Raw genomic sequence first — 13058 nt, 5'->3', positions numbered from 1 at the left:
TCACAAAACAGATGATGAGACAGAGCTCAGAGAGACTGGGTAACTTGCCTGAGATCAAACAGCTAAGTGGTGAGGAAGGGAGGTAAACTGAAGCAGACTGAATACAACTACTTTCTTAACCTCTAAATGCTATCGCTTTTATGAAAGAACACGTTTGATTTAAGATTGCTTTTCATGTTTGTTTTTTTTTCCTATAGATTTAAGCTTTACATAAGGAGAATTACTGATTATTCAGACATTTAGTTCTTTTAGTCATAATTCACTCCAAGTTTAAAATGCTAAAAATTTAAGGGAAAAGTTTATAATTTACTTCAAACAATATAAATGAACTTTCAAATGACAGACATTAAATTACCACTAAACTACTTAAAAACTCATTTCCAAGATGAGTGCTTAAAATATTCAAATTAACCAACTTCAGAAAATAAAATCAGACTCTAACAAGATGAATCATTTTTCACTTATGTTTCAACAATAAGCACTCACTGGACAATATGCATGCTCAAAGTGAAGCTGTATATAAAACTAAAATGCTAGTTTTTATCACATATATCTTGTAGGTCTGTGATACTTTTTCAAAGTCTCTTGACAGCAAGGATCACAACTTTACCTGCGAATCAATACTTTATAAAGCCAACAAGTGCTTTGCTCAATAAATATTTACTCAATTGAATCCTCAAATTTAAGAACTGTAAATGTAATTCAAATAATTAAATTAGGAACCTGATTAATTTCTTCTCAGGTTATTTTTGAACAGGTTAAAATATTAAATTTTTAATAAATTCACCATTAGTAATAATTTTAGAGTATAGTGAAATACTTTAAGTGAGAGTAGCTTAACCCAACCTGAACTTGCACCAAGAAGGCAAACTGGGTAAATTGAAATAATTTTGAATCAGGAGACAATATTTTAACACTTTTCATATCTTATCTCCTTGGCCCATTCATTAATCAGTTCTGCCATACTAACAGTAAATCTATCAGCAGTGATCAAATGTAGACTATAATTCTTACTTGAGCAAAACGGATCTTTTTCATTGCATGGAAACCTCGTAGATGTGCCTTTTCAAACTGTTCCATTCTCTCTTGTGCTACTTGTTTTTGTAGATCTTCCAATCGTTTAGCTTCTTCTTCAGCAGCCAAATGAGCATCTGGCTAGCATTCAATCAATCACATTTTAGACAATTAGAAAAAAAAGTGTGGTACTATACCAATACTATGAGTCAACAATGGAGGGGGGGGGTAGTTATAGGGGTATGGGAGGATTTGAGTTTCCTTTTTTTTGCCTGTATTTCTTTTCTGGAGATATGAAAATGTTCTAAAAATTGGAAAAAAAATTAATTCTGGTGACGGATGCACAGCTGTATGATGGTACCAGGGGCAACTGATTGTTTGACTGTACACTTTGGATCTTTGGATAATTGTATGGTATGTGAAAAATCTCAATAAATAAAAAATAAAAAAATAAAAAAAGTGTGAACTGAAGCCATATCTAAAAAATAAAACAACTTTTAAATCCTGTTTTTCTGCTTAAATTAAGTAAAATGGTAGGAAGATTTATATTTTAAAACCACCAGATATATCAGCAGCATAGATCTATGAAAAGAATCAAAGTGTTAGTCTAAAGTTTTACAAATAAAGTAAAAAACAAACAAACAAAAACAAGAATTCTTCTGCCTTATGATACCAAAATGATTTGCTTCATGACTGAATAACAAAATTCTAAACTTTTATAGTATGACACTATGAAGAAGTCAAGTTAATTTCAAACCACGTTAGACTATATACTTATCTAAGCACATTCTTCCATCTTTTTTTAAGTAAAGAAATTACATTAAAACAAAAGTGTTGGAAGGTAAACACCCACAAATCTAGTAATTAATAAACCAAAAAAAATAAATAATTTAAGGAATCACCAAGGCTTGGCTTTGGTTTTCAGCAAAAACCTACTGCTTGGCTTCAGCCTCATGAAACTCAAAACACCTACTTCAATATCATTCTGGCTTCTTAGAACTTGTGCATTATCAATGATTATGTGATTGCACAGCAAGCCATCATCTCATTAGTGTAACAGCAATACAAAAAATGCACATAACCTGGGTTAATTATTATTACCTGAATATTCACTTTCAAATATAGGTAAACATTTTAAATGTAACTTGAGGTAAAAATCTTAAGTACTTAAGCTACTGAAATTCTATTAGTCAGTTGAAACAATAATTAATGACTGTAAGTGCTATTAACTTTTTATGAAATATTATTAAAAACTCTCAAGTAGTGAGATAAAGAGGTCAAGATATTGACAGTTATTAAAAAAATATGAATCATATAAATCAGGTTCAAGTGCAGATGAAGTTCCTCAAGTACAATTCTTAGGTACAGCTTCTCAAGTATGAAGAAAAACAAAACAAAACAAAACAAGAGTGCTTTGGCCAAACAAGTTTATGAAAAACATTATATCCCTTTTGAACCAATACATTTTAGCAAATCTAAATAATACTAGGCAGAATAAAAGGTTAGATTAAATAAAAATTACCATCTTTGTAGAGTTATTTAGCATATTTAGTATAACATTAAACAAAATAACCTTTAAGAACAATATTTTATTCCACTTAGGCCAAGAGGTTTTCCAGAAAAAGTCATTTAGGAAGACTTCACATATTTTGAGGGTAAATTAAAAGGAGAATGTCAATTTTGGTCAAAATTTTAAGAGAAGGAAAAACTTCAAAATAACATACAGCATATATGAGAAACATCTTCAGTCCAGACATAAAAAAAGTATGTAAAAGATATGGAGGAAAAAAAGGGCTAGAAAAAAATAAGATATGCCAACAAATTTTGTTCTTATTGACCAAACTTCAAAACAGATTTTATAAGAATGCTTTAGGAACACAATCCCTTGTAGATTTGTCAATGTAATTAAAAATTAAAACAAAAATCCCATTGAAATAATTAACAGATTCAATTTTCAGTTGTTCAAAGACAAAAAAAAAAATCGAAAACTGCATAAACCATTGAGTCTCAAGCAAAAAATTTTTTAGAAAACATTTTCTCAAAAATTTTTTTATAATTTTATATTAAGTGATATGATTAAATGTGCTACATGTACACCAGACTTTTGGACAGAAGTCTTTAAATGTGACAGCATGATGCACCAAAGATAAATTTAACTGCTTTAGCTTTATTTATCTGCAGACATAGTAAATTATGCAGTGTCTCATAGTAAATAATGCAGTGGCACTAACTGGAGAAATATTTCCAGAATGAAAAAATCCATTTTTAAAAAGTGCTAAGCAACTGTCATTGAGAAAGGAACATGTTGAAGGCCATGAATCATTTAGGAGTTTCGAAGACATGACATTTTCAAAAAGCATTTTCTTCAATCAGTACACAAAGATTTAGTCTGTAGGACTTATAAAACTGCATTATAACTACCGATCCAATCTGCAAGTCCAGATATAAAAGAGGAGGTAGATCTTTTAGTTACTATCAAAAAGGAAAGTTTAATGAGTTAATGCAACATTCTCAAGAGCCCCCTATTCTGACAGAGCTAGCCAAACAAATCTTTCTTTACCAGTCTCAGTTGAAAGGGATTGCTAGTTCAATATTGCAAAAATGGAGTATAATAACCACAGAGCAATTTAGCAACAGACTGAAGTTATCATTCCTGGATTATAGAAATTGTGCTAGTAATTTAGGATTTTAAACAGAATCTCAGATTTATTCTGGTATCCTAGAACTTTATTCTATGATGGTGATATTCATCTTAGGTCTTGACTGAATACTGATTTTAACACTGGCTTAATATTAAACAACCAACCAAAATGTGTTTCACATGAAAAAACAAAATGAAACAAAACAAAAAAACACTGTTACAAAGAAATAGCAGTTGTAATAACAAGGAGATATTATTTGTCTCTCTTAACACTGGTAATAATTTTTTTAAGCTTAATATTCTATGCAGGAAAGGGCGTGAAAAGACGGCCATTATCATGTCACCGATGTTTTGAAAAGGCAATATAATGACCTGTACCATCGGCCTTAAAATGTTTATATAATTTGGAACCAATAACCAAAAAAGAATCTATTCTAAACATTCCAGGAGAGATGTGGAGAAAAATGTACAAGATGTTAGCATTACTTACAAAAGCAAAAACAGGAGTAACAGAATGGTTAAATAATTCAATAAGGAAATATTTAGTTGTTTTAAAATCAAGTTTTAAAAGAATACATTAGAATATAGGAAAATAATTTGAAAATTATGTGAAATGAAAAAAGTAATTTGTCAAACAGTATAATCCCAGTTTGGTTTGAAAACTGTAGGTAAATGTTTACATATAAATAGACTATAATGAATTCATTAAAATATTATTACCTTTTAGTGATGGGATTGTTTTTTTCCTATAGTTTATGCTTATATATAGTTATAAAACTTGCACAGAAAGCATGTGTTATTTTTATAATGAAAAATAAAAATCCATTATTATGTTAAAATATTACCACTGAGGTAGCCAACTACTTTCTTTCATTCATATTAAACCATCATATACCTGACATGAAAATTCACAGCATATTTAAAAGGTTTTTGATAACTACTATACTCAGATGGTTAGTACAGATGGAAATCTGGGAATACCATTTATAGAACCAAAATATAACTCAATTCAATGAACAAAGAGATAATAATATGAGGGCCATACACAAATAATAAGTCAATCACCTGCATTGCATCCATCTCCCTATTCACCAGAGTATAAAGATGATGGTAGGTAGAACTACTGGTCTTCACTGAAGAAATTCTCTTTACTTCAATGTTCTGAAAATAGGATCATAAAAATAAACTGTCAGGTTAAAAGCATTAGTTTTCATTTAAAGCTTAATCTGATACAAAAAACAATTTTGTATTTGAATCAGTCACCCTGATCCCAGATAAGGTGAAAATTTTCTCACAATAAAATAAATCTTTTTTTCTCCTATTTCTAGTTTTAATAAAAGTACCAGCTTTATTTTTTATGATTCATTATAAAACTTCTGAATATAAGTGCATTCATCTTACAAGGCATATCAAGTCAAATTACAAGCACTTCTGTGGGAATTGTGGGAATTCCATGGATAAAAAACTTGTCAACTCTGCTTCTGCTTCAGCATGCATATAAGCAGAAAACTGCCTTTGTCTCAACTCCTATCAAAGATGATGAGAATGTCTTGCTTTGCTATGCTACATTCTTGCACGTAGTACATTCCACTCCCAAGGCCAGGCTTATCTGTGGTCTACTTGCCTGTTGATCTTTGTGTTATTAAGGTCAAAATGTCCTGCCTCCCCTCCTGCCTCCCCAAATGGTCTTGAGTGCCAGCACATCTCCCTACCCCAAAAATCTCAATAAAAACCGAGATGAGAATTGCTGGGGAGGAACTCTCTCTTGAGTTGTTCTCAGTCTCGCCTCTCTTGACTTTTGTCTTGAGTAATTCATTGCATCACCGTGGCTGCTGCTGGACAGAAAACCACACACTTCACTGCATTTATAGGAGAAAAGTACATATACTATTATGTCCTATTCCATATTTGATCACAAAAATTCTTCTGCAGCTCACACTAGATTTCCTTCTCAATGTTCAACGATAAACTTTGAACTTTGGTCCTGAAACACCGGCCCATATTTAAATTGCCCTTATTTTATAATAAACAATTTGCAAAAATATAAACAACCTTTTTGTGATGGTTAAATTCATGTATCAACTTAGCTAGATTATGGTGTCCAGTTGTTTGGTCAAGCAAGCACTGGTGTGATTATTACTGTGAGGATATTTCACAGATTCAAATCATCAGTTAGTTGATTCCATCTATGGCTGATTAGATCTACAATCAACTAAGGAGACTGCCTTCAACATTTTTTTCCCTTTCCTATATTTTGTCATAAAAGCAGATACATTTAAAATATTCTCAAACAGATAATGAGTGTTTGTGAACAAGATACCTGCTCTACAGGAAATACTAAAGGGAACACCACAGACAGATAGGAAAAGATAGGAGAGAGAGGGTTGGAGCACAATGTTGGGAGATGGTAGCACAATAATGTAAGTACACTGAACAAAGGTGACTGTGAGTACAGTTGAAAGAGAAAGGTTAGGGGCATGTACGACACCAGAAAGAAAGAAAGAAGATCAAGACTGGGACTGTGTGGCTTAGTGAAACCTAGAATGATAAATGATTGTGATAAAATGTACAGATGTTTTTGCATGAGAGAGAACAAACAAATGTCAACTTTGCAAGGTGTTTAAAAAGGGGGCAGTATTGGGGGAAGAACACAATCAATGCAAGCTAGAGTCTATAGTTAACAGTAACATTGCATTATGCTTTCTTTAATTGTAACAAAGGCAATACACCAAAGCTAAATGCCTATAAGAGGGGGCACAAGGGAGGGGTATGGAATTCTTGGCATCAGTGTTGTTGTCTTGACTTTTTTACAGTATTTCATTTTATTTTAACCTTTTCTTTTGTGGCTTTTTAGTTGCAATTTTTTTCTTTTTCTTTTTCTTTTTACTTTTTTTCACCTCCTCCTCTTTCTTTGTGGCTGTATTTTATCTTATTTTTACTTTCCCTTTTATCCTTTTTATTATTCTCATTTCAATTCTCTTTTTTTGAGTAATGAACATGTGTAAGTGTTAATTGTGATGATGAATGCATAACCATATGATGATACTGGAAACAACTGATTGTACACTGTGGATGACTGTATGGTATTTGAATATATCCCTATAAAATTGCAAGGGAAAAAAATAAACAGAGGGATACAAGTGCTGGAGAGAACTTGGGGAGAGAGATGTATGTATTCACTGTTGATGGGAAGAACGGTGTAGCCTGTCCGGAGGACAGTATGGTGATCCCACAAGAAGCTAGGTATGTGGGGGTTTCAAAGTCCTACAACCTCAGTATGGGATATATACTTGGAAGATCAGAGAGCAGGGACATGAATGAATATTTACACACCAGTATTCATTACTTACAATAGACGGAGGTGGCCTAAGAGTACACTGACAGAATTATGAACTGTAGTGTATGCATACAATAGAATATTGACAAGCTACAAGAAAAAATGAAACTGTGAGACACACAACTAAGGACTGAGGACAGCATTCTGAGTGAAGCATGCCAGAAATGAGAGGACAAACATTATAATGCCTCACTAATGTGGACTAACTGTAATGTGTAAACTACGAGAACTGAATCTTAGAGCACAGGTTATCAGGAAAATGCTTATTGTAATGGTCCCTATATTGTAAGCTCTTAACAGCAGTTACATCTATTCCTGAGTTGTAATGGTCATCTCTAAATCCTGAGATGCTGAGCTCCTTGTGTATAACCTGGTCGGTCTCTGAAACTTTGGGTATCTGTGTGACACATGAGACTCGGAGCTAGAACTCAGGAGCTATGAATGTCAGTATTACCCCATATGGCAACTGCTGAAAGAGCTGAAAAAGAATTCAGACTTTAATCAGAGATATGAACAAAGAGGATCTGGTTAGGACTAAGGCAAATCAGGCCCAAGGGTAAAGGACGATACTGACTGGGTTTTAAAACTACAACTTATGTGGGAGACCAAGGCAGGAGATGTTTATCTGGTGTAGGATCTATATTTTCTGTAGCAAACTAGATAATTTAACTTGTATGATCAGTTTGTTTGAACACCATAGGTGCATGGAGATTTGAATGGGAAGTGGGATTTGGTGAGTTTGTACAGGCTGGCATGAAATCCCGACAGATCCCTGAGTGATATGGACAGAGAGTAAAAGTGTATTTGCAGGATGTCCCCACCCCCAACCCCTGCCAAGGAACTGGGGAGAAATGCAGAAGTGTTGGACTTCCCCACCTGGGCTATTGCTGATTTTCCCACAAAGATTGAGGACTGCCAATTTGGTAGGCCAAGGCCTCAATCAGGGGGCTTTCCCCTGTGAGGCTAGTTGCTGCAAGGGAGAGGCTAAGCCCACTTATAATTGTGCCTAGGAGTTCCCCCCAGAGAGCCTCTTTGCTGCTCAAATGTAGTCCCCACTCTTACTAAGCCCACTCAGCAGGTGAGCTCACTGCCCTCCCCCCAAAATGGGACGTGACTCCCAGAGGTGTAAATCCCCCCGGCAACACGGAAATGACTCCTGGAGATGAGCCTGGACCCAGCACTGTGGGATTGAGAGGATCTTCTTGACCAAAAGGGGGAAAAGAGATGAAACAAAATAAGGTTCCAGTGGCTGAGAGATTTCAAATGGAGTTGGGAGGTCACTCTGGAGGGTATTCTTATACGCCATATAGATATCACCTTTTAGTCTTCTGTGTGTCAGAATGGCTAGAGGGAAATAACTGAAGCTGTCAAACTGAAACCCAGTGACCTTGATTCTTTAAGATGACTGTGTAACTATGTAGCTTGCACAGTGTGACTGTGTGACTGTGAAAACCTCGTGGTTTGCACTCCCTTTATCCAGTATATGGACAGATGAGTGGAAAAATGGGGACAAAAAATGATGAAGAATAGGGTGGGATGGAGGGGATGGAAAGAGTTAAGGGTTCTTTTTTGCTTTTATTTTTATTTTGGAGTAAGGAAAAGGTTCAAAAATTGATTCTGGTAATAAACACACAACTGTATGATGGTGCTGTGAATAACTGATTGTACACTGTGGATGACCATAGGGTGTGTGACTATATCTCAAACTGTATTTTTAAAAAAAGTAAATGAACAATGGGGGGAGAAGGGGAATGGGATGTTCTGGATTTTTTTTTTTATTTTAATTTTCATTTTACTTTTTGGAATAATGAAAATGTTCCAAGGTTGTGGTGATGAAAGCACAACTATATGACGATACTGTGAACAACTTATTGTACAATTTGAATGACTGTATGTTATGTGATTACAGCTCGATAAAACTGCATTAAAACATAAAAAGCAGATTCAGTCCACCACAATTTACTACATACTAATGTCTAATTGAACAAATTAAACTAATAAGGAATATCATAAGTACCTACTATAGGTCATAATATGCTACATTGTGCTAGCCATTGTGAAGGATAAAGTAAATATAAATAAAAACATTAAATAATGATCCCTGCCTTCAAGGAGCTCAAGATGACAGTTCTAACAATTAGAAGTTCAAACATACTAAATAATAAACCATGCATTTTATTTATTATATAACATGATGAAAAGAAAATTCCAAAAGAAATTACACTTTTGTTGAGTTTCCGCTGCACTATTTATTAGCTGCGAAACTTAGCAAAGCTCTTTAACTTCTCAAGAAAAGTAGAAATATAGCTGAGTACCTGTATCACATAGACACTGTGATGACTAATGTGGGAATCAAATAAAATAATGTATGAGAAAGCACTTGGAATATTGTAAAGTGGTAACATTAATATCATAAACTGAACACAACCTCAGAAGGGAGAAAAGTTCAAATAAGAATAGTTTGAATAAGAATAGAGGATTCATCAGACTTGGCTTTAGTATATATGAGTGTGGAATGATGAGAAGGACTCATGCAAAAAAGAAAAGAGGCAATAATATGAAAGTAAGGCAACAAGATGGGATTAAGGAAAGCCAAGTGAAAAGGACCAGTCTGACGCAAGCAGAATTACCTGAGTAGTTTTAAAAACTGCTGATATCTTGGTCCCACACCAAACCAATTAAAATAAAAATCGTTGGGGATAGAGCATTTTTAAAATGCTCCACAGGTGACAAGTGTACAACCAAAGTTGAAAACTATCAGAAGATACCTGTTGGCAAGCACCTAGAAATACATCCAGATGGGTATAATAGACTGACCTTATTCCACATCTTATAATTTAGGCAAAGAATAAAACTATAAAGGGTTTTGTCTGCCAATGAAACATTAACTAATAAATATTATAATTGAAGATTAATACCATCATATCATTTTAAGAAACTAAAGTCACAAGAAGCCATCAAATGAATGCTTTAAAGAAAATGGTCAGGCATCTTGACTAGGAGGTTAAGAATTATGAAGAAAACATCTCTAAAAGTATATAATCTTATATGAAAATGTGACTTGATTTACATGCAACTTCCAAGTATCAGGAAATAAGGTCAACTATAAATAGACTGAATTGGGAATCCCAGAAGAAATTGGGATCACAATTTTGAGATTTAAATTACCAGCAATCAATACAAACAAACAAAATTAACCCAGTTCCTATCATTTACATTATGATTTCCAGACTTTTCATAGGCTAGTGAGTTATAATGATTCGGTAATTAAGTTAAAATTCAGTCCATTGCCTAATGTGTTCTCTCTGATTTTTAGCCTTAGTTTTGCTCCAGAGTAATTATTTCTAGCCTGACCTAGCCAGGTCAAAATTAGCACTATGGGATACCTGAGACTGACTCATGCAGCAAAGAAAAAGAAGGGAAAAAAAGGAATCTGACTAAACAAAGGGAAGAAGTCTCATAACTATAAAATAAAGCTGATTTTCTCCTGCATCTGATAAACTATCTCTGAAGGCAGTACCAAAAAGATAAGGAAGTATCTTTTAAAAAATGTAGAATGCTATATAAATACAACATGTTTTTAACAGTACTATGAAAAGATTATGTTTGTTTACATGTATAGACTGTTTATTGCCTGAACAGTTACTTGAACAAGATACAGAGTAAACTCTGAAGTATATTCAGGGGAAGCTAAGTGGCACAAATAGAAAGATCATGAGCTTTATAGAATCAGACATTTTGGTATAAACTCTGGTTCTCTCATTACCTAATAAATGATTTCAGTCAAGTTACTTAACCTTTGACCTTCAGTTTTCCTCATTTGTGAAATGGTGATAATGAAATCTACTACCTTGCAGGACTACTGAGATTAAATGAGATGTGAATGAAGAACCCAGAACAACTAATACCTTATAAGCACCCAAGAAGTGTCCATTCTCTTCACCATATAAATAGTTCTCTCACGAGAAGATTTTAGTTTACAAAAAGCCAAGTTACTTTCTTGGATTACTTAAGGAAACATCTTCTTTGAGGATGTAACCAAGAAGTTAGGATTTAAGGGATGATTATGATTATTGAGTCATTTTATAGATATTCATTTTTTATTTTTTGGTATATTCGACACAGAGAAATACCTGAAATCTCTGAACAGTAATCCAGCTGCCTTGATCTCTGATGATGATTGTATAGCCTTTATCTTATGCCCTTGTGATTGTAAAAACCTTGTGACTGCCCTTCACTTGTACTCATTTTATCCGGTTTTTTGACTTTGGAATCTTGTGATCTCTTAACACAGCCCCTAATGTTTATTAATGAAGGGCCCTGACTCAGCCCAGAACTAAGCCACCACAATTCAAAAGTTATCTTTATAACCGATCTTTTAAAAAATATAGAATTCTATATAAATATAACGTGTTTTTAACGAAAATGGGCCCACCTGACAAGCGCAGTAGCTAAGACTTTAACCTATAAAGTGACCTATACCTCACTATAATACTAAAAATCATGCCCATCATCATATTCTGCCATTTTCTTACATACCTTCTGTGACTAAGCACGTAATCAACCTGCACATGCCCAATAATTAGATCACCTCTGATCACATCAACTGGAGCCATTGTGCTCATTATTCTAAAACCTACCCATCTGGAAATACTATAAAACTATCAGAATCACTGCAGTTCAGGGAAACAGATTTTTAGGCCAGTAGGCCGTTCGATCTCCTGCTTCGTGTCTAGCAATAAACTCTGTCTTTGAAACCCCAGTATCTCAGGAATTGGTCATTTGAGTGCATCGGGCAGAGAATCCACCGCCTTTGTCCAGTATCAAGAAGGTTAAGTATTCTAGATTCATTTCCCCAGATTTTTCTTCATTTATATTTTTATCTGCTTCAAGGAACAGTAACACAGATGCACCTATACCCTGTGAACATGACGTGAAGATATTATACAATACAGTCCCAAGATACTCACCCCATAATCTAGCCTTTTCCTAACCAGAATCCTTTTCTTCCTTCCACCCCATATACCTACAACCAACTCAAAGCATATTCAGAGATACTGCCTTTTCCCCAACACCTTTATAGATATGGGTAATGTACCTACCTAAAACATTGCTTTTAGTCACATAAGAATAGAATATTATCACCTAGATTTTGGTTTCTAAATGCGATTTTCCACTAAAAGGAACCAGGGATCCTTGGAGATTCCAGAGCTGGAAAAGGAAAAGTACCAAGTGAGTCTGGATCATTGGCTGGGCCAGAAAGCAAGGAAGCATTTGAGAAGCAGTAGGGATATAGAGTCAGCCTGAAGAGGCTTCCACTAAATAAATTTGAAAGAATGATGGTACTTGACTATGCAATATCGAATAAATAAAAATCCATACTCCACAGTGATACAGAAAAGAAAAAAACTCATTTGCAACCACTGGAGTCGATTATTACACCAACTCTTTACTTTGGAAATTGATAATGGTTTGAAAAAACTAAGACTATACCCTGCGTCTTGTTTTTTTTTTTTTAATTACAGTAGTTACAGGTTTACAGAAAAATCCTTACCTTTTTTAAAAACTAACTGGAGGAACCTAAGATGGCAGCTAGGTGAGACAGGGCAAAAAAACACCTCTGTGAGAAATACTAGATAAAAACCAGAAAGTGACCCAGAACACCAGTTCCAGTGATGCACCAGCCGGACAAGGTCTGCCTAATCCACAGGGACCGTGCATTTGGTGAAACCAGGAGTCTGCATTCTGAAACGAGTGAGTGAGCTGGCTGAAAGTCCAGTGGCTGCGCTGCAGTGTGGGGAAACCATGGGTTGGCATTTGGAGATGGACTAGTTCTTTTAAAACAAAAAAAAAAAACCAGGAGCAGCTGTGGATACGATGGGGAGAACCATGCAGTGAAGGATGGCAGTAGCAGGCTGTACCAACGCCTCGGTGTCTGGCATGGAGGACAGCCCTTCCCACACCTACTGCTGATTGTCTCGGGGCCAGGGGGACAGAGGGGAACCAAAAGGAGAAAGAAACCATGCCCCTTGCAGCCATCTCCCTGGCGGGCTGGGGACGCTCCTG

At 34.8% G+C, this 13058-nt stretch overlaps 1 protein-coding gene across 9 annotated transcripts in view; it reads right to left on the bottom strand.

Annotated features, from left to right (window-relative positions):
• The window catches only part of CEP295 (centrosomal protein 295), an 80264-nt gene that overhangs the window by 55645 nt on the left and 11561 nt on the right, over positions 1–13058 (bottom strand). For 7 of the 9 annotated variants that reach the window (XR_005217534.1, XM_037841110.1, XM_037841112.1 and 4 more), the window contains exons 6-7: positions 4721–4816; positions 1015–1155 (exon numbers count right to left, since the gene is read on the bottom strand). Coding sequence is in view for 8 of the 9 variants with exons in the window: in XM_037841110.1 (XP_037697038.1) it covers positions 1015–1155; positions 4721–4816 (237 nt within the window). In the remaining variant the exon portion in view is untranslated. Of the gene's footprint in view, positions 1–1014; positions 1156–4720; positions 4817–5367; positions 5476–13058 lie in introns of those variants that run through there. The other 2 variants (XM_037841116.1, XM_037841117.1) reach the window with 2 other exon arrangements.

This window comes from Choloepus didactylus, chromosome 6, assembly GCF_015220235.1.
Source record: "Choloepus didactylus isolate mChoDid1 chromosome 6, mChoDid1.pri, whole genome shotgun sequence".
NCBI classification, from domain to species: Eukaryota; Metazoa; Chordata; class Mammalia; order Pilosa; family Megalonychidae; genus Choloepus; species Choloepus didactylus.
This window is presented reverse-complemented; position numbering and strand designations above follow the sequence as displayed.